The 22,574-nt window shown below is 29.4% G+C and overlaps 1 protein-coding gene across 1 annotated transcript; it reads right to left on the bottom strand.

Annotated features, from left to right (window-relative positions):
• Positions 1-961: 961 nt before the first annotated feature.
• Positions 962-17,622, bottom strand: LOC129959522 (uncharacterized). Its single transcript, XM_056072391.1, has 3 exons — positions 17,494-17,622; positions 9,347-9,506; positions 962-1,264 (listed from the first exon to the last, which is right to left on the bottom strand). The coding sequence occupies exons 1-3, from the start codon at positions 17,538-17,540 to the stop codon at positions 1,040-1,042; spliced, it is 432 nt and encodes a 143-aa protein (XP_055928366.1). The 5' UTR covers positions 17,541-17,622; the 3' UTR covers positions 962-1,039.
• Between the last annotated feature and the right edge of the window lie 4,952 nt (positions 17,623-22,574).

Here is a 22,574-nt window from a genome sequence, read left to right as displayed (position 1 = left end):
TCAACATTATCTGTTAGGTATTTCCTACTTGCCGGTATTATTTATCGATATCAAAGTTATTTTTTAAGTTTGAAAATTTTAAACGATATTAATAATACTATCAATTTTGTTCTTATATTTTAATAATCAATGCTATCTGAAGGCGCTATCGAAAGTTGAAAGGCTGGCCTTCTGAAAGAAAACATGTATGCAATGATACCTCTTAATCTATTTTAAATCCTTAATTTCCTATTATTTTTTAAAAATTAGTCCATATTTCCATATTCTAAAATTTTCTTTTATTTTCTGATTCAATTCCACCTTTTATTTAATTAATGCTGCACGAGCGCTGTAAAACTGTTGAAATCTTCAAGTTGTCATACTCTGAATGAAGGGATTAAAATCTTTTGAGTACTAAGCCCTCCATTTATCTCCAGCCATGTAGAATGTGAACGCGGCCCGACGAATCACTGAAACAATTGCCGGTAACGTAGAGCTAAAATAGAAGACTCTTTACTGGTAGTTTATATACTGCACTGCACGTTTCAAGAACTTATTAGAGAAAAAGTGATATAAAATGTTCACATTTTAACATAAATTCTGTAATATCTCACTTAAATACAGGAAACGTAAACAAAACGTTAAAGTAAATCTTGGACCCAATTCTTAGGAAAATTTAATCAAATTGATTTTATTTTTCACTAATAAATGATTACACAGATATGAAAATGGTAACCCTAAGATAAGAGACAAAATTTACTGTTTTTAATTTTTGAAAAAAAGTCCTTAATAGATGATTGCTTCTGCAACTCCTTGTCTTCATTTAATTACGATAAAAGAAAACTAGACCAGAAAGTCGCGAACCGGATACTCGGGAGTGTAATGTAATGAACTTACCATTTCATAGAAGGTTTTAATACATAATATTCGAGTTTGTTCAGAATTAGAGCTGCAATAACTTGTCAAAAATATGATATTCATATTAGATAATACATAATGACTTCATTTTATTATTTTTTTTTCCATGTCCATCATATTATTTATCAATTTCTAAACAATATCAGTTTTCAACTCTGCAGTTTGTACTTTTTTTCGATTTGCAGCATAAAGTATCTATAAATCTAAATCCAGTATCTACCAGGTCGCTACCACAGCTTTGAATGAAAACCCCAACCCTTGCATTGCACACATTTTGTTGTAGTGCTTCACACATCCAGTCTCCAACTTTCTTTGAGTCTCCTGGCATAATTGAACAGAGATTTCCATTTTCTGTTAGTTCTTGATACTAGAAATAAAAGACAACGAAGCATTTTTGTTAGCATCTAGCAATATTATATATATTATTCGTTAGCATAAAAATATTATTTATGATTAAAAATACTAAGGATTATTCAACTTAATTACCAAAAGATTACAACATAATTATGCTTTAAAAAAAAGCGGCTTTATTCAATGACTATTCTAGATTTCATTGAACTTTAGATATTTTAAGGCTATGTATTTTTATCAAATGGTTATGAAGATATTTATGAACCACCTATGTTTTTTTTTCACACCCTGTTGTGTTAGAGAGGCAAATGGTTATTTTGCTTTAACCCTCTATGTTTTTGTTTTTTAAAAAAATCGCACTCTTTTACCATTTATCTGGAACGAGTGTGCATTAAATCAAGATATATTTTGTGACCAAGTGAATTGCTATTTATAGGCGTGCATTAAATCAAGATATATATAGTTTGTGACCTAGTGAATTGCTATTTATAGACGTGCATTAAATCAATATATATTTTGTGATCTAGTGAATTGATATTTATAGGCAATGTTAGAGTGGCTTAGTCTACTAACAAGGGGAGTTCACGGGATTGAAATCTGGGATCGGGATGAAATTTAGTATAAGGATAGTATACATTTAGAATGTTCATTGATGAAAATATTAAAACGCAATGGCCAGCCAATTTCGAGAAAATGGTCCTCAAACTTTTGGTAAAACTTATATACTGATAACTTAACTCCCGTCCCGAAGTTCCTTATGGCATGGTTGTCTAGGTAACCTTCTTGTATACGGAAGGTCAGGGCTAGGAATTTTTTTCTTTTTTAATAACTTTTATTCAATTCAAAATTTACAAATAATCTTAATTAATATGTTTTTAGTTTTTTTCATCCAATATAAATATTTATTATCGAAATACATAATAATAGAATTAAAATTTTAAAAGAAAAAAATTATAAATACAGATTGATTTTAAAAAAAATATTTAAATTTAATTAACTATTTACAGATAGTTTTACTATTTATTTTTATGCAAGGATAAATGTTTATTCTTTTAGTACTTAAATTATAATTTAATGTTTAAAGGAAAAATAATTAAAAACGTAACATTAATGGCTACAGATAATTTAACTTGTTTGCATCATTTTCAAACAATTAATTTTCAAATTCTTGGATTTTAATAATAATAAATTATCAATTCTAACTCAACGAAGCTGTATTTATATCAAAAATTGAAGGGAGCAGCTGATATTTGTTAAATATATAATCAAAGAAATAGTTGAGAGCAGAAGTTAATTTATTGAATGCGTAGGCAGATGGTTTAAAACGTATTAAGCATATACAAAATTCTTATTTAATCGAACATGAACAAGAAAGAAATTGTTGCGAAGATAGTGTAAAAATTCAATCAATTGTACATCATCAATTGTCATCACCATTTTTTAATAAGATGATAAGGTATACATGGTACGCTGCCCAACTTAATGAAAGAGGGATATTTTTAAATGCAAATGAAGTTGTTTCCCCATGGATATCTTAAAGAAACGTTGCTATTGTCGACAATCATCATTTATCAGTTGTGCAAGATGTCGAAATATATTTTGTTTCCAATGATTTTACTATAGTTACCATTCTGGTTCTTGTATATAATCGAAAGTAAATGTATATAGGATAATTTTTTAGAAATATTGAATAATTTTTTTTTACGATGCGAGTATTTATCATTAATAATTATCACCATTTATGTTAAATTTATTTGTATTTTTTTAAATATTAAATTACAATTTATTAAAATAATAAACATTTATACTTGCATAAAAATAAATAGCGTGTTAATTAAAACTATCTGTAAATAGTTAATTAAATTTAAATAATTTTATTTTGTTTAAAAAATGCATCTGTATTTATAATTTTTTCTGTTAAAATTTTAATTTAATTATTATGTATTTTGATAATAAATATTTATTTTGGATGAAAAAATTAAAAAACATATTAATTAAGAGCATTTGTAAATTTTGAATTGAATAAAAGTTATTAAAAAAGAAAAAAAATTTCTAGCCAGGTTCGAACCTTCCGTATATGAGACGGTTACCTAGACAACCATGCCATCAGGACGGGAGTCAAGTTATCAGTATATAAGTTTTACCAAAAGTTTGAGGACCATTTTCTCGAAATTGACTGGCCATTACGTTTTAATATTTTCATGAATGAACATTCTAAATATATACTATCATTATACTAAATCTCATCCCGATCTCAGACTTCAACCCCGTACTCTTTCCTTGTAAGCCTAATAACTGCGATGCTTCAGAAAATATATATATATATATATATATATATATATATATATATATATATATATTACGTACAAAAACGTCGTTATTTTTTCATCACATTACTCTTATTTTTTATTGGATAGTCGAAATTAGCTTGTGTGGTATCTGCATCTAATGAGAATGTCTAAATGAATAACGCATCACAATGTAAACTTTTTATTATTGAAAGTATTCTAATATATATGAGTAAGCTCATTATGGAATAGAAAAATATCTTTTAAAAAGTCTAAATTAACGATATGAATTATCAAAATAATGAAAAACGATCGGCATTAGTCTAAAATATGTAATAAATATTGTATCATAAATGATGAATTTGTTGAAAGAGTTACTTAAAACTATTAAAGCAATATATTTTATTTTTGCCTATTTGGAAGCCATTTTTCTGTATCTCGTTTCCTAACCTCTTATGTCAGCATTTGTACAACAACCTATATTCTTTTATTACAAAATGCAAACTCAATTTGTTGGTACTATCCCTCTTTTTGCAACATAAAACAAACTGTCTATTCGAAAAAGAAAGAAAAAAAAAACATAAGCCAAAACAATTAATATACAAGATGTCTACAAATGAATTTCACGATTATATTATAAAAACAAATGGATAAATATATCTGTGGAAATAATTGGAAAATGAGCAGAAAGCATTGAAATTTTTTTTTTCCCTTTGTCTCTTTTAATAAGCGTATACAGAAACATCATGAGTTCAGTAATATAATGACTCGGCGGGGGGCTATGTATAGATGCCTCTGGCAACATGGAGGAAAAACATTGGTGTATTTATGCGCCGTTTTAATGTCAAATAAGACGATGAAGCGAAAGAATAATATCATACCCAGGGGCCATTAGCCTGCACTACGCCACTGTAATAGTTTCATGAAACAAATCAAGATGGAGCTCGATTTTTGGCATGTTCTTTATGGCATTGTCAATGACACCAGTCCGCTCTTTTTTTCTTCAAAATTCTCCTTGCTTCCATAAACTTGCAATGCAATGAACAAAATGGCAAACAGAAAAAGATACTTCCCATAGCTATTCGTGTAATTTCAATGAATTTGAGTATTCAGTTTTGTATCTATAAATCATGACAGGCATACTTCCTTTTATGGGGGAGTAGATATTTTGTAAGAGTTTATTATTCTTAAAAGAAAGAATTTAATTTTAAAAGAACCCGCAAGGAACATCATAAATGAGTTAACGATATTTTCTGCAGAGTCACAAGGAGATCGTTATTCTTTATTTTTACTTCAATTGTTCCAGGCCTATTTAATGTGCCTAGCTCAAAATACATTGAATTGTTACAATATTCAACTAGGTTCTCGATGTATCAAAGTTTCGCCGTTTTTAATATCTCCATTATTAAACATTTAATATTTCGATCACAGTATTTATCTAGCAGCTGGATATGTCAAAGCTTCACTGTTTTTAATATCTACATTATTAAACATTTAATATTTCCATTTTCTCCAGTTTTTATTTAACATCCTTTTTTCTTCTTCCCTCCTTCTCGCTATTCCACTAGAATTCTGTCGTGTATGTAAGTCTCGTAAATTTTGAAGCAGTTAAAAGTCTCAGGATGGTGTAGCACAAAAGTTTAAAGAGTAGGGCATTGGCTCCGGTGTCATTCTCCCTAGTCGTCTGATCAGGCTTCGAATTCTGCGGAAACTTTTTTTTGTTTAAAATATGTGTAACAAACAAAAAAAAAAATCCTAAATATAATTAATAGAACAGGAGGGCAGTATAAAAGTTTAGATTTTGTAATTTTTTAAGCATTTCATTGATTGACTGAAACAATATAAAATATAATTATTTCCGCCATTTAAAGAGCATTTACCAACTGGAACCCTATACCTATCTCTTACAGGTTAGAAATTAATTATTGAACAATGATTAGAGTGGACCTCCTGTATATATATATATATATAGCATTTGTTTAATTATAAAATATTGATATAAACAAGCTAGGAATCATTTTTTTTCGTTCATTTCATTATTTATTTATTTTTTCATTTATCCAAATTTCTAGAAAAAATGGCATTATTCAAATCTGTTAAGAAACATCTATGCAAATAAAACTGAAAAGTCTTTTGTTTTTGTTCCTTTCCTAAAAACTCTTAACTAATAATTAGATATTCATAAAATTTTACCTCGCATTTTTTTTTTTTTTTTTTTTTTTTTTTTTTTTTTTTTTAAGCTTAAGGAAGGTTTTAGTGAAAGTGTCATGATAATAAATTAAACAATTTTTTTTATTGACTAAAAGATAAATTACCATTACGCATGCGCAGTTTTGCTCAATCCAATAACATGACAGCACCCATTTTTTTTATATATATAAAATGATTTTAAAATAAGGAGAGAGAAATATAATCAGAATTTCTTCCACTTTACTAATATTGGAAAGGGATAACCCCTCCGTCTTCTTAGCACGAAAATTGTTTTGAGATTTCTTGTTCTTTAGAAAACAACGAAAACTTAATTACTTGCTTTTGATGGTCGTTTTTATGTTCCACGTTATAAAACATGTTTAAATTGCCACTAGTAATGTTTAGCAAAATTTCGTATCATTCTTTGAAAATTATTCATAACTAATGGGAGGGGGGTCGTACGTCGGGTTTAAAAACCGTTTTGCACAGTTTGTAATTTTTCGACTAGTTACAAGATAAAAATGTTTAATACAACTAATATATTCATTTTAATAAAAGAAAACTGACATGATAAGAATATTAAGAATATTTTGTGTTTTATAATATCTTACGTAAAAGTAGTTTCTTTGCTAAATATATATATAATATTAATTAAATAAAAGGGTGGTATGGGATCAGGAAATAAGAGAACATTTTAGAATGAATTTAATATGGGCTAAATGAAGATAAAACTTTGGGAATTAATCAAGGCTCAATTTAGATTTATATACAATATATATAGCACTTTCACACGCTCCGAGTGAAGGGATAAAAATTATTAACCTAAGCGAATTTTTTTAAAAAAAGATCCCTATAATTCCCTTACTTAAACCGATACGTATAATGAAATCTCTATCAAAATCTCATAGTATAAATAAGTCGGGTAAAATATTTTCTCTCTCTTTTACGCTCTTGTGCCGCGCTGTGAACAGACGTGTTCTGTCCGCTCTTCTTGCACATAAAAATTATGCCTCCCGGAATGGAATAAAAGAATAAAAGCGAAGTTTAAAATTTGAACGTGTCTTCTCTCTCTGCAGCCCCAACTATGCTAAAAAATTATGTTTATATATATATATATATATATATATATATATATATATATATATATATATATATATATATATATATATATATATATATATATATATATATATATATATATATATATATATATATATATATATAACCAATCTAAAGTAAGAAAAAGTTTGAAAACGAAACTAAAATGAAAACGAAACAAAACAGTTTCGAAATCGCAACTAAAATTTATTACCTATTTAAACTAAAACCAAAAAGGAACTTCATAGTATTTAGAGAGCGCAATTGCAGCTACTTCTAAAACACAGATGAATTGATACAAAAGTATTAGAATCAAGTTAATAGGAAAAACAAAAATCAAATAAAAATTAAACCAAAAAAAATTATTAAAAAAATCCGGCCTTAAGACTTTTTCAAGGGTCACCCTCAGGCAGGGATTCAAATAAAGGGATTTTTTCTGTGAGGACATACAGACATTGTCTAATAATGATTCCTCGTGACCCGAAAATCCCCTGAAATTATGCTCAAGAGATATACCATTTTAACAGAAAGGAAATACAAAATAACAAATTAGAAAAAAATAACCACAACAAAGTAAAAATACAATAACAAAATAACAAAAACAGCATTAAAATTAAAATTAAAAACGAAAAGGCCAGAACATACCATCCAACAGTCAAGGAAACTTTAAACAATCGATTGTGATTTCCTGTTTTTAAAAAAGTTAACGGTAAATTATGTAAACAGAGGTAGGCACCCAGCGCCATCTATTGAGTGATCCAATATGCAAGTAAAGTTCTATTTTTATTAAAGCCAAAGGATTAATCCCAAACCATACCTTGTTTAATTAAAAAGGTATTAATTATTAAAGGTATTAATTAAAGGTAATAATACCTTTTTTAAAAACAGGAAATCACAATCGATTGTTTAAAGTTTCCTTGACTGTTGGATGGTATGTTCTGGCCTTTTCGTTTTTAATTTTAATTTTAATTTTAATGCTGTTTTTGTTATTTTGTTATTGTATTTTTACTTTGTTGTGGTTATTTTTTTCTAATTTGTTATTTTGTATTTCCTTTCTGTTAAAATGGTATATCTCTTGAGCATAATTTCAGGGGATTTTCGGGTCACGAGGAATCATTATTAGACAATGTCTGTATGTCCTCACAGAAAAAATCCCTTTATTTGAATCCCTGCCTGAGGGTGACCCTTGAAAAAGTCTTCAGGCCGGATTCTTTTTTTAATAATTTTTTTGGTTTAATTTTTATTTGATTTTTGTTTTTCCTATTAACTTGATTCTAATACTTTTGTATATATACATATATATATTCTTTATTTATGTACATGTTGACATTCTCTTGAATGCTTATATTAATATACTTTTAATCGTTTACATGTGATGTTAACATCACGTAGCTTTCACTTTCAACAACTGGTATGATATGTGATAACTTTGACTTTTGTTTTAATATGTATGTTGTAAATACTTGAAATTTTGCAGAGTTTTAAAGAAATTTTAGTGATAGTTAATTAATTATGAATTATTTATCATAAAATTATTATTAATAATGATATCATAATTTAATATTTATGAAAAATTAATAATAAAATTAAATATTAGTGAAGAAATAATAATGATAATTGATTTATTATTCATTTTCATTGCTAAAAGACGTGAAAATAATATTCCGAGCGACGATAGATATATCATATAGTAATTAATAAAAGGCATCATTAAAATATGTTTTGTAAGTATGTTTTTTTAATTTTTTACTTGGTTTTTCGGATATTTTTTCTATTAGGATTTCTTAGATTTTTTTTTTCCTTTGCGGCCCTTTTTCAAATGTAAAAGCTTAAAAAAAAAAAAAAAAAAAAAAAAAAAAAAACTATTTCTTTAAAAAATATCTTGTTGAGATTCCAAAGTTTTTATATAAATAAAATGAAAGTATTAATTAATGACAACTAAATAGAAATTTAATTAAAGCCGATTATTTGGCATATTTTTTTAAGGTAATTCACGCGTATTTTTAATTTTACATTTTATTTTAAAATGCGCATAGTTTATTCCTATTATTTTAAGAATGCAGATACTTATAAAATTTAATTACGCATAATTTAATTCCGCATAAGATACTTAAGCGCTTTTTTAATTACATTTTTTTAGATAATTACTTTGAACTCAAGATAATTAACTATTTTTGTCAAATATCAAAAAGCGTAAAAGAAGAAATTCCTGTGAAAACTTCCGAAAATTTACTAAGAATTGAGAACCACATTTTAAGAAGGCTAGCATGGGGGCCTCCAAAATATAAGTCAGGCTCTGGAGCAAAATACTGGCATCCCTCTCCCCCACCAAAAACCTCTCGGTGAACTTGCCCTAGCACTATATAATTTAAGATGCATGAATTCCTTATTACTAAGAGTAGTCTTAAAAGATGTGGTCTAAAATTATGAAAAAAAAAAAATTAAAAAGATGTTGATATAATCAGTATCTTATTCTATAAAATAAATTTGTCCCAATTACTGATTTTTACAATCGTACTTACCATGTCATTACAATAGTTTTTGCATTTCATTACTCCATCTCCATCACAGACAGAATCTTCAATGTCGTACTCTATGGAAGAAATTTTGTTTTCTTTCGAAAGCCCATTTTCTGAAATTATATAACTTAAGCATTCACAAAGGAGACCCTCAGCTGGATTTCTGAAAAGGAAAATTTTTATTTTAAATTACAGTTCAAATTAATGTCATATACTGGGTGTCCACTAAAGCCTTTCTTTTTCCCACATTAGCTTGAAAACGGCGACAACTCTTGATACGAAATTGTTGTCTAGATATGGTATAGTGACTCTGCACTGCACAGTGAGATCGGTTACAGCGCTACCTAGTGGAAAGCAACGAAGTTAGCGTTCATATCTCTAAAACTGTGCAAGGTACAGTTAAGGTCAATTACAAAATTATAGAGTATTTTCAGCTGAGTACAAAGAAAGTCTTTGTGCATATTAATACTAAAAACAAAACATTTAAAATGCATATTTGTGTTTTCCGAAATTGTGACATCACAACACATGAGCAAAAGGTCTAAATAGCCCTGATATACTTTTTCTGTGGGAATAACTCAAACAGTAGATTTCCGGCAACACCACGGAGTATAAGATATTGATGTTGTTTGTGCTAGAGCATCAACCGATATGGTAAAAAGTGAGCGAGGTGAAATTCAAATAAAGGTCCAAATCTGTGTTGCTGACAATGGAGAGCAGTTTGGATTCCTAAAATAAAAATATCATGTGATAAGCAGTTTTTTTTTTTTTTTAGAACATTGCAATTTCAGAAATTGTGACCACACAAATGCGTGTTTTACACATTTTCATCTTAGCATTATTGCCCCCGAAGGACGCTTAACATTAGCATTATTGCACTCGTACTTAATCGAATACCCTATACAATTTTGTAATTTATTTTCAACCGAATATTGTACCGTTTTAAAAATAAGAACTTTAAATCCGGTGTTTTCCGCCAGATGAAACTGTAACTAATCTTTCAGTGTCGGACAGCATTAAAAAGATTGAAATCGAACTTATGAAAGAACAGATGGATTTGAATCTACTTTCGATTTTGAAAGTACAAATTATGGATAAATTTCAGAGACTTGACACTTGTCAGAATCAAGTTTCTGAACAATTCTTGAAAATGAAAGATGCCGAGCGATTGTATTTGGATGATATGATAGAAGCAGAAAATTACCGTGCCCGTTATATTGAAATTTGTTCCCGAGTGGATTTGAAATTACAAGAAGCTGCTATTCCGATCAAAACTGAAAGAAGTTTTAAACTACCGAAAAATGAATTGAAGAAATTCAGCGGCGAAGCTAAAGACTTTTTGGCCTTCTGGAGTCAATTCCAGAACATTCATAATGATAGAAGTATTTTGGATGAAGATAAGATGCAATACTTATTGCAGTCCGTACTTAAGTCAAAAGCAGAACGATTAGTTATAAGTTTTCCTGCAACGGCGGATAACTATCCTAAGGCCATTCAACAACTAAAGGAGAGGTATGGCCATGAAGACTTGCTTGTATAGATTTATGTACGAGAACTTTTGAGTTTAGTTATGAAGAATGCTGTTTCTGGAAGAACGAAAACGGATTTGTCCTCCTTGTACGATGAACTTGAAAGTAAATTGGAGAGCCTTGGATGAACCCAAGAAAAGTATGGAGACTTTTTAATACCTTTGGTGGAATCCTGTTTACCTGAGGAAGTCCTGATTGCCTGGGAGAGAGAACGTAGTAATGAGACGGACGCCAAAGGATCGCGTTCTTTAAAACATTTAATGACTTTCCTTCGCCTAGAAGTCCAAGGGGACGAAATAGTGCAGCTAGCTATCAAAATCCGGTTTCGGAATTAATTTTCGAAAGAGAGATCATCCAGCTGAAAGGATTAAACCTATTGAATTAATGACAGCATCAGCGCTGGTAAGCTCCGAAAATTCTGCTGGTAAGAAAAGAAACAATTATATTTTTTGTGATAAATTTCATCCAAGTGAAAAATATTATACTGCTAGAAAAATGTCGGTAATTGCAAAGCGACACTTATTACTAAGAAAAGGTGCTTGTTTTATATATTTAAATAAAGCAGGCCATTTAAGTAAAAATTGTGATGTTAAAAATAATATTAATTGTTCTAAATGTAATTATTTTCATTTTGAAATTATGTGCCCGAAATTGGATAAAAATCATGATCTAAATTGTTCCATAAAAGCTGAGAATTCTCTATCTAATTGCAACAGAAACGAAAGTATTAACTTTCAAACTTTCTGCGTTTTCATACGGATCAAAGGTTGGGAAAAGAGGATTCGATTTCTCCTTGATTCCGCGTGTGAAAATAGCCATATCAACGAAAGTGTTATGAGTATTTTGAAGACCACTCCGCTGAGAGAGGAAACTATAATTCATTCCCTGATCGGAGGGGAATGAAACGAAGTTTAAACATTACAGTGTATTTTCTATTGAGGTTAGTGATTGAAAATGCTTTTATGTATGTAGTTTTGAAGTGCTTTCGGTAAAGAAAATATGTGGATTTATTTCTAAAATTGAGGATAAGGTGTAAGCGTCATACCAGTTGCAACTCAACTCCACTCCAGTGTAATTAATTCAGATTTCGTTTTCTCGATGTAAATATGCTTTCGAAACTTTCTATGTAAATAATCGCAAATAAAGTGTTCTCTCATATCACATCCAGAGTAATTATTGAAGATATTTTACAAATTGGCGTCCGTGACAGGAGTATGGATAATCTAAAACGGGAGAGAACACAACTCAGGCGATTATTTACCAAATCGTTGAAAGAAATTGAAAATGCTGTGAAAACGGAACCGGTAAGTAAAATTGAATTGATACCGGTATTTAATATATTAAGTGATAAAGCTGAAAGGTTATTTGAAGTAGATGAAAAAATTAGAGTAAAAAAGGACCAAAATGGAAAATATTGAAGAAGAATTTTCTAATGACCTTGACATAGCGGAAAATTATCGCTATCAATGGATTGCTATGAAAACGAAAGCCGATTTTGTTTTGGCTACGAAAGAAGAAAATAGCGATACTTCCGGAGTATTAAATGAAACAAAACGAACTTTTCGCCTTCCCAAGTTGGAATTAAAACGTTTTCACGGCGATATAAAGAACTGGCTCGGATTCTGGGGACAATTAAAAAAAAAATCACGATGATGATAGTATTTATTCGGATGATAAATTTCATTATCTTTTGCAGGCGACGGAAATTGGGTCATCGGCAAGAGATTTAGTCGAAAGTTTTCCGCCGTCGGGTACGAATTATAATAAAGCTATTGAACAATTGAAATCGCGTTTTGCTAAAGATGAGTTGTTATCCAAATTGATGTTCGTGAACTTTTGAATCTTGTTTTGATGCAAGCAAAGAATGGAGAAAATTTCACTTTACGTGCTCTTTATGATAAATTAAAAACCCAGTAAAGAGCATTGGAGACATTAAGAGTGACATCTGAAAAGTACGAAGCAATGCTGTATCCATTAGTAGAGTCATCTCTTCCAGAAGATCTTATAAAAGAGTGGGAACTAACACGCAGCAGAGTCGAAAATAAAGTTAAGCCGAATATTTTGGGAAATTTGTTAGAATTTCTTCGATCGGAATTCGAAAGTGATGAGACATTACAACTTGCTCGATCCGGTTTTGCGAAGGATCAAGAGTTCCAAAGAATTATACCGAAAGATCCTACGGCAGCTTGCATTGTATCTAGTGAAAAGAAAAGAGCTGAAATAAATGAAAAGCAATGCATATTTTGTAATAAGTCATTTCATAATACAATAGAATGCTTTAAAGCTCCTGATATGTCACTGGAAGAGAAAAAAGAAACATTAAAGGAGAAAGGTGCGTGCTTTATTTGTTTGAAAGCAGGTCATAATTCAAAAGATTTGCAGGGCCTATTTGAAGTGCATTATATGCAAGAAAAAACATCATATAAATCAAACAAAACAGAATCCATCACCTGAATTACATGCCAAGATTCACTTGTCACCAAGGAATTCATTTACATTATTGTTAACAGTATTGGTGAAAATTATGAATAAAGACATATCTTTAATTATCCGAAGATTATTCGATACCGGTGCTCAAAGATCTTTCCTAAAAAAGGATATTGTGGATAAACTAGGATTGGAACCAGTAGATCAAGAAATGTTAAGACATGGACTTTTTGCAGGCAGGAACATGTGCCGGAAGCAGAATTGAACAATGAATGTCATTATTTGCCTCGACTACAAAAATACGACCGGTATTCGATGCTTCCGCCTGAGAAAAAGGGAGACCATCTTTGAACGAAGGTTTATGTAAAGGCGTAAATCTTATTGAATTACTACCTGACATTTTAGGTCGTTTTAGAAATTATCCAATCGAAAGAGTAGCCAATATTTAAAAGACTTTTTTGATGCTATTTGTTGCACCGAAAGATAGAGATTATCTCAGTTTTTTTTTTTTTTTTTTTTTTTTTTTTCCTCCCTATGCGATGAAAAACAATTAATGTACAGACATTGTCGAGTTGTGTTTGGGGTGTCTTCCAGCCCTTACTTATCGAATGTATCTTTTGGAAAACTGTAGTCCTGAATTTAAGGAAGTTGCACAAAAAATAAAATCTTTTTACGTAGATAATTGTGTAGCTGGTGTTTTCAATGTTGATGAAACAGAGAGATTTATTGAGAAGACTAAATTAATTATGTCAGAAAGATGTTTTAATGTACGTAATTTTGAGAGCAATGTAGCTAGTAGAAGTGTTGATAAATACTCAGGCGATACTTTTATTTTGGGTATCATCTGGGAATTGGATAATGTTTTGAAATATTGCACGAATTTAGAATCATTAACGTGTTAAATGAAAATCCCAAAGCGATTAGTTTTGTCTAAGTACAAAAAGTTTTGATCCCATTGGGATATTGGCGCCGTCTACTTTGCTCCCCAAACTGCTATTATAGGAACTATGGAAAATGAAAATTGCATGGGATCGGGAACAGCCTCAAAATGTTGCAAATGAATTATTGAAATGGTTTAATGAAATTCAAATTTTGAAAGATCTAACTGTGCCACGTGCATGAAAATGGATTTTTTTTAGCTGAATTGCATGTATTTGTCGATGCAAGGAAGGGGTGATATACGGGATGCGACTTTGCTCAATCAATAGCAGAATTCTAGAGTTAGCATAATTCTCGTTAGAGGGAAGTTTAGAGTCGCTCCAATCAAACCTTTGAGTATACTGAGTTTAGAACTAATGGTTTGTTGTATAGGTGCTCGACTAGTAAATTCTATTTTGAAGGCACTTAATATACCGGACTTGAAAGTTACTCTTTGGTCCGATTCCACTACAGCACTTTGGTGGATTAAGGAATATGGAAATTGGTCAGTTTTTGTAGCTAATAGGGCAAAGGAAATTAGACAACTGACTCAAATTCAATCACGGAAGTATATCCCAGGAAACATGAATGTCGCGGATTTGCTATCTCCTGGTTGTTCTCCACGACAAATGCTTAATTCTAAATGGTGAGAAAGGCTTTCCAGGTAGAAAAAAAAATTCGGAACATTGGCCAGATGGTGAAATCAGTTGCGAGCCTCGAGAAGCTAACGTAGGGAGAAAGAAAACTAGAAATGCGAATGTTGATCTGGCAAACGATGCAGCCCTCCCCCCTGCTTATACGTAATGTGTCTGCCTATGATAAAATGATTAGAGTATTTCGGTGGGTATTAAGATTTGTAAATAATCGTAGCAAAGACTTTAACAAATGCAAGGAACATAAACCTTCTGTTGCTGAAATTGAAAATTCTGAGGAACAATTGATTCGCTTAACTCAGACATATAATTTACCTAATATTGAATCTTTAAAGTTTGTTTCCTTTATTGATAATGATAATATTTTAAGAATAAAATCTAAAATAACTGAACGTAATGATGAAAGTTTTCTTTTGTATCTTATTTTGTTACCTGAAAAATGCTAATTTACAAAACTTTTAATCAAATCTATATACAAAGAGAACTGTCATGCTGGAATACAAATAATGCAGTCATTAATTAGAGAAACGTTCATGATTATCAGAGCTAGAAAAACTATTAAAAGTATTTTAAATAAATGTGTTAAATGTACTAACTCTGAATACTAATGATGTAATTGTAAATATATAATATATATATATATAAGAAATTAACAAAAATACAAGCATTATGAAAATTCCAATTAAAAACTATTTCTGAAACAATCTAAAAAACTAAAATTATTTCTGAATCAAACTAAAAAAGCACAATTGTATATAGAGAGCGCTAATGCTGCTACTACTAAAACAAAAATGAACATAACCAATAAAAAGGAATAAAAATAGAATCAAAAGTAAAAAAATAGAACCAAAAGTAAAAAAAGAATCCGGTCTGAAGACTTTCTCAAGGGTCACCTTCAAGATGGGATTCAAAACAAGGAAATTTTTCTGTAAGGGGTCTGATTTTTTGTCCAACAATATTGACCCCTCGTGACCCGAAAATCCCCAGAAATTGAGGCCTAAGAGATGCACCATTTTTTATAAAAATAAAACAAAATTACATAAAATGCAACCACCAGTTTATGCGACAATTACAATAAAATAATATAAACTATAAAAGAACACTCACAACTAATTATTAAAACAAAAAAGGAAAGATCATACCAATAGCAGGTAAAACATCTACCAAATAAAGTATCCCATCCTGTTTCCCGCGTCTTAACCCTTATGTCATTTTGTATAGTATACCATACATACAACTTTATAAAAATATACTACCACTATAAAATAATTTTTAACTTAGTTTTATTAAACGATTTTTATTACACGATTTTTTTTTATGTTTTTTATAGCGTAAAGAAGCTACCTATATTCTTTTTTTTTTTTTTTTTTTTGCTTTTCTTCAAAAAAGCAATTTTGCCACGATAAGGGTTAATACTGTTCCTGCTTAGAAATGCCACATCATTCAAAGTCATAAATAATTGGAGGGTCTCAGCGCCATCTATAGAGTTAGTTAATATGTAACGGAAAGTCTATTTTTATTTGTATCAAATACAGTACACTCCCGATTATCCGCGGAATTGGGTGGCGCGGCCGCCGCGGATAACAAAAATCGCGGATAATCCGAAAAAAGCTAAAAACGGGTATAGCAAAAAAGAAAACAGTCATTACAACTTTGAAAAATCGTTTTATGTACAACAAAACGTAAAATAAACAGCAGGAAATGTTTCACTAACGCTTAATAATTTAGTATATCACTCAAAACTAACCTAAAATGCATTTTGTTAATGAAAACAGAAAAGTGCTTCGTATTTACGAGAGGCGTCAAGGATGCACAGAAAAATTAATACATATGTACTGTTTTAATACTGTAATGTATTATCTAATTACAGAAGCATAACTGTAAAACTGCACCTTTTTGAAAAAAAAAAAAAAAAAAAAAAAAAAAAACCTTTGTGCGGCAGGCGTGGATAATCCGCACTGCGGATAATCGGGAGTCTACTGTAGTTAGAAGCAAACCATCCCTTCTTTTATTAAAGTTTCAATATTGCAGTAGTTTCTGGGAAATTCATTAGTACTTAAGTTTTTAATGAGATTATTTGATGCTTCAATATAGGAAATTTTGTTATTACAAACTTTTTTAATCCAGTTAAATTGTGAGAAAATTAAATTTTTGAAAATTTTAGAGTTTAGATTAGAATGATAATTACTGGTGATAATGATAATTACTAAAGTACTAACTACTTTTATGTCTGAAAAGAAACATCTGGAGGATAAATTTTAAAAAGGTTTAATCAAAGATAAGCCTTTCTCATTACAATCGTAGCATGGAAGTAATATGAAATAATAGTACACATCATGACAATATCATTTAAACAGGTAATTTTATGAAAATAAGCGGTCACGCTTGCTATATAGCCAAACTACAACAAATAATATTGAACTTTATACTTTAAAAAGAAAGAAAGAAATTATTTAAAAGTCGTAATGGAAACAAAAGTGTTCAACTAATGCCCACGAAAATCTGAAAGTACAGAGGGAAGCTTAAATAAGCTAAAATAAAAAGCTTTGCCTCTTATAGCAAATTGCGTATTTTTAAAAAATTACATATTTTTTTATCAATTATGTGACAAATAATACTTTACCCGAAACAGAAGAATAAAAGCAACACTGCGGGAATATATAAATTCATTTTTCTTCTTGGTGCTCATTCATTGAAGTCCTCAATACAATAAAATGCTTTTTATCGCGAATGTATGACTCGTCAGATAAAGATTCCGTATCTATCTATAACACATGTTGTATGTTGCACCGTTCACAGGCGAAATGTTCCCACGTCTTAATGTGTATGTTTATTTTAGATAATCGGTACATTTCAACGAGAAAATAATTTTCCTGTTGTTTCAAAACGGGGATATGCATCTGTAATTTTTGTTACGTCTACGTTTGAATTTGTAGCTTGCTTAAAACGTTAACAATTACTTGATAACAAAAATTAAACGAGGAATGCATAGTTGCTCAATGTTGTGGATCATCTGGAAGACAAAATTTTTCTTCTCTTATTTCGTATTTTTAAGGCCAAATAGGATCGAAGAAGATTGAGAAAACAATGCTGTGTCCCGAGTATTAGTTACCTTTACTGTACCTTCATTCGGTAATTTTAAACTAAGGTCAGTTTCCAAGAATGATATTTTTGATGGTACCTACCCTCTGAAGTTTCTTATCTACATTAGAAAAATTGAAACGCGATACATTTAATATTCATTTATAGTAAATCTCTGCAGAAGAAGGAGGCGGAATTAAAAACAAACCCAAAATCGAGATTAAAATATATATGATTTGAATTACATAACTGAAATTAAAAGATATGCTTTAGTCAGCCACAATTTTAAATAATAGCTCCCTTTTTAAAAATACCGATTTCAATATATCTTGCGACGTAATTAGCAAATTTCGTGAGCCAGATAGAATTTTTTCAAATATTAGATAAAGTGTTTTAATGAATTGAACATTTTCCAAAAGTTCTCCAACTCCCTATTCTTTTGCGATTTTCACCCCCTAAACGTCGTTTGGGACCCCATGTTGTATGGTGATTCTTTATCCTCTTGATGCCTACTATCACCCCTCTGAGTTTGTCGGTCGAATTCGGCAACACCCTGTATATATATATATAATATTTGTATGTATAATTTGACTTCTATCATTTCCAGTAATCAGGGCTACAGTTCATGCAGTGGGGTTGGCACATTTTAATTCGAAAATAGTTCTTGATGCGTTTTGAATCAAAAACCAGTTTATTTTCCACTTACATTACTAATTGGTACTGTAAAAAACTAATCACACGTAGAAAATGTCGCTTGTGAAATGATATACTTATATGCACCAGTGAGCAGAGGCATGACGGGAATCTGAAAATATTGGTCGCCAAGAGACAATGGGAGTTCATTCACATATGTAACATATGTATTAATATAATTTAGTCTTTATAAGGAGACATAAAGCTTTGAGATAAAAATAATAATAATAAATTGGTTGAAAAAAATGTCTAATATAATTTATTTTTTTTGTTGTTATTTTATAGGATCTAAAAATCTAACTATATAAATTAGAGGAAATGCTATGAAAATCAATAGATATTACTCAAACTTTATTCACAAATGCTATGAATATAAGGAAGATAATAGTGAAAATTTTGTGACAAAAAATGAAATGGTTAAGTTTAATTAATCATAGATTATTTCATACATACATCAGAGTGGTTTATATTTGTGCTGTCATTTCATTTGAATAAAAATATTGTAGATATTTTAAATGATTTTGCACATTTGTCTGAAGGTTGTACTCGCAGCACTTAATTAAATCTACATCATTATTTAAAAATATTAATAACTTCCAAAAAATGTTTGTTTTCGGCAGATCTTAAAAATCGGTTGGCACTGACTGCAATTTTTCTTAAAATCTACAAAATGTAAATGTTGCTAGCTGTAAATAATACTAATATTTTAATTAAAAATAATGCATATTATGAAAAGATTTTGGATAGTGTAAACGTAAATGTATTTAAAATTATTGTTTGGCATAATAGTATTTTTATATTAAAATATTATATATGTTTATTTAAAAAAAGTATTTAGGATGATTTGCGTATGCATTCGAATTCTGTCAGTACTATTATTAAATATTAGAAAATGCTCCCGTCTAGACGGGCTGTTATCCAGTTAATAATATCTCGGCCTCAACTGTCATAGATTAGGTAAGGAAAGTTGTAACAGAAAATATGATGAACATGGCTGGAGGATTGATCCCTTTTAAAAATATTTTATTCGTAGTACACTTCAGATGTAAATGTATAGTAGCATTAAAAGTTTTATTTCCTGGAAGGGGTATCTTCTCTATCCATAAAGTTTACGAACTCTCAAATTCAAACTAATAATTAAAATCGGATTAAAACAAATAATGACAAATTAACAGAAAGAAATGGAATGCCAAATATAAAAAAGAGAAATGCTGAAAAAAATTACTAACAACAAATTCCAAATGAAGTGAGAATATCATGAATCAGGATAAATATGAAATAATTAAAATTTCAATTCTCAACTCTAACCTTTGCTACGATCCTGCACACACACACACACACACACAATATATATATATATATATATATATATATATATATATATATATATATATATATATATATATATATATATATATATATATATATATATATATATATATATATATATATAATAGAATGTTATGTTTACAATTCCATAACTAACAATTTCTCAATGTTTTCCAAATCTAAATTTCAAATAGAAAATGTAATTCTTTTATATCTTGATGAAACAAAAATTATGAATGTTACTGACTGCGATTTTCTGGACTCATGAAATTTCTATCACCAGCTTTAATTAATCAGCTATTTGTAGTCGATACTGTAAAAAGGCCACTTGCAGTACTTCCTGTAATGAATACGAAAACTTTAGTAATGTATAGAAATAAAATTAATGCTAATGATTAATAATTTTTAGAATAATGTTATATATGATTCTTTTTCTATTTTCATAAAAATACATAGTAAAAGATAAGGAAAAAATGCAACATTCTTTCTTCTGCTTCCATGCAAATTTTAGCCGTCTCCCATTTATCCGAATATTTCAGCCGAACTTTCGAAAAGAAACACACAAAAGTATCATTTTGATGAACAAGAGGAGCCTAAAATTGCACAGGTATAATTGGAACAGGAATAATGTAAGTATTTTTTGTTGTTGTTGTTACAGTATTTTATTCATATAATAGTTTTTTAAACTTTCATTTCTTTTGTCAATATTGACGTTAATTTTATACCGAAAATTGAGTTGAAAAGGAAAAAAGAATGTTTTTTGTAATAAAAAAATAATATCGGAAATTATACGGGAAAAAATGATTCAATACAATTTAAAGAATAGTATGCGTCTAAGCTAACCAATACTAAGTGTTTAAAATATTGTCTTTAAAAAATAATAAAAAATAATTGAAATATATGATATTATCAAAAATACAATATAATTGAACAAATGGTTATTATTATAGGAGTAATTTTTTTATTGACATTATTTTTACTTATATAAACAATTAATTTACTAAATACCAGAAACTGCAAAGTACATTCAACCTGATTTCCATATTATTTAACTTTTGTTATTAATAGCAACAAAGAATATTAATATTTTATTAATGTTCTTTCTTTTTTAAAAATATTACTAAATGGAAAATTATACTAAAGCGGAAGCGCAAAATTGCATTTCTCGAGTGGTAAGAAATTTAGCAACAGCTGATCACAAGAACCTCTTCACTCGTAACAAAACGAATTATCTCAGCCTCACAGAAGAAAAGAGTTAGTGCGTGCTCTCGAGGGTCACGATTGAACTGAGAGATCAGATCATTTTATACATAAAAAATACGCAGTAAAAGTTTAAAAATTAAAATATGTTTTATTTCATTTTCGTTGCAAATTAAAACATTTTAATATTTTTTAAAATATAATTATTTACTTATAGTAAAATTCAGACAGTTAATTAAAATTAGACATTTAAATAATATCAGATATTTAATTAAAGACAGTTAATGAAATTCAGACATTTAGTTTAGATCAGGGACATTTAATTAAAATTCGTTTGCAGTGGAGAATTATAGAATAGAAGGACTAAATCCATTCGTAGGGAGCGACACAAGGTCTTACAGTTACATAAACGCACAGACATCGTTACAAATTGGCAAAGCAGGAGTGAAAAATTAGTAAAAGCATTTATAAAAATTAAAGTTATGACAACTAAAATATACTAAATACTGATTATTTTTTTCATTTCTTCTTCATTATAATATCTTTTAAAATAATAAACACTTTTATAAAGGACAATTAAATGCCTAAAAAATGAAGAACTTCAATAATTAGTCATAATTTTTATGTTCTAAAGGTTCTCTAAGCGTTTGTTGCGAGGCTCCATACTGTTTAGTTACAGCTACTTTTGCGCAGTGATAGATAGCATGTTTTTGGAAAACTATTTTTCTACAAGAGATCGCTTAAAGAATTGGTTAAGTGTATGTGTTTATGTGATTTTATTACTTATAATATTTTGTTTTTATTTAATTATTTTATTTGTATTTTTTATTATTTGTATATTTATTTATATAGTAAAGATTAATACTGAACATAGATGGCGCTGTATGCGCTAACCATATGTATGTTTGGAATGTGGGGGAGGCGCACTTAAGCTGCTTTTGTAAACACTTCTTCCTGATGGTTGGTGTGAAACTGGTGCAAGCAGGCACCGCTCGCTCTTTTGTTAGCGGCAAAAAAGAAGTATTCGTTCGCTCTTTGTTAGCGGCATTTTCTACTTTAAATGTACCGGGTGTCCCATAAATTTGTAAATACTTTAAAAATTCATAAAAATTGAAGGAATGAGTATATTTTAATGCGGTTTGCGAAACTGTTATTCTCATGAAGGGGGATTTTTTCTCATACAAAAAAAAAAAAAAATAGTTCAAAAAAATTTGCGATAGAGAGCGCTAAACACAAGCAAAACATACAATTCTACAGGAAAAATACTTTTATTTGCATGCAAGCAATTGTTTACATGCGTATCACACCAGTACTACAGTACTTGTTCTATGTGTCCGCCATCCCCACAAATAACAGTTTGGAAGCGGGAGACAACACTGGTAACTGCATCATACAGCATAT

Source organism: Argiope bruennichi, chromosome X1 (genome assembly GCF_947563725.1).
Source record: "Argiope bruennichi chromosome X1, qqArgBrue1.1, whole genome shotgun sequence".
Taxonomy (NCBI): Eukaryota; Metazoa; Arthropoda; class Arachnida; order Araneae; family Araneidae; genus Argiope; species Argiope bruennichi.
This window is presented reverse-complemented; position numbering and strand designations above follow the sequence as displayed.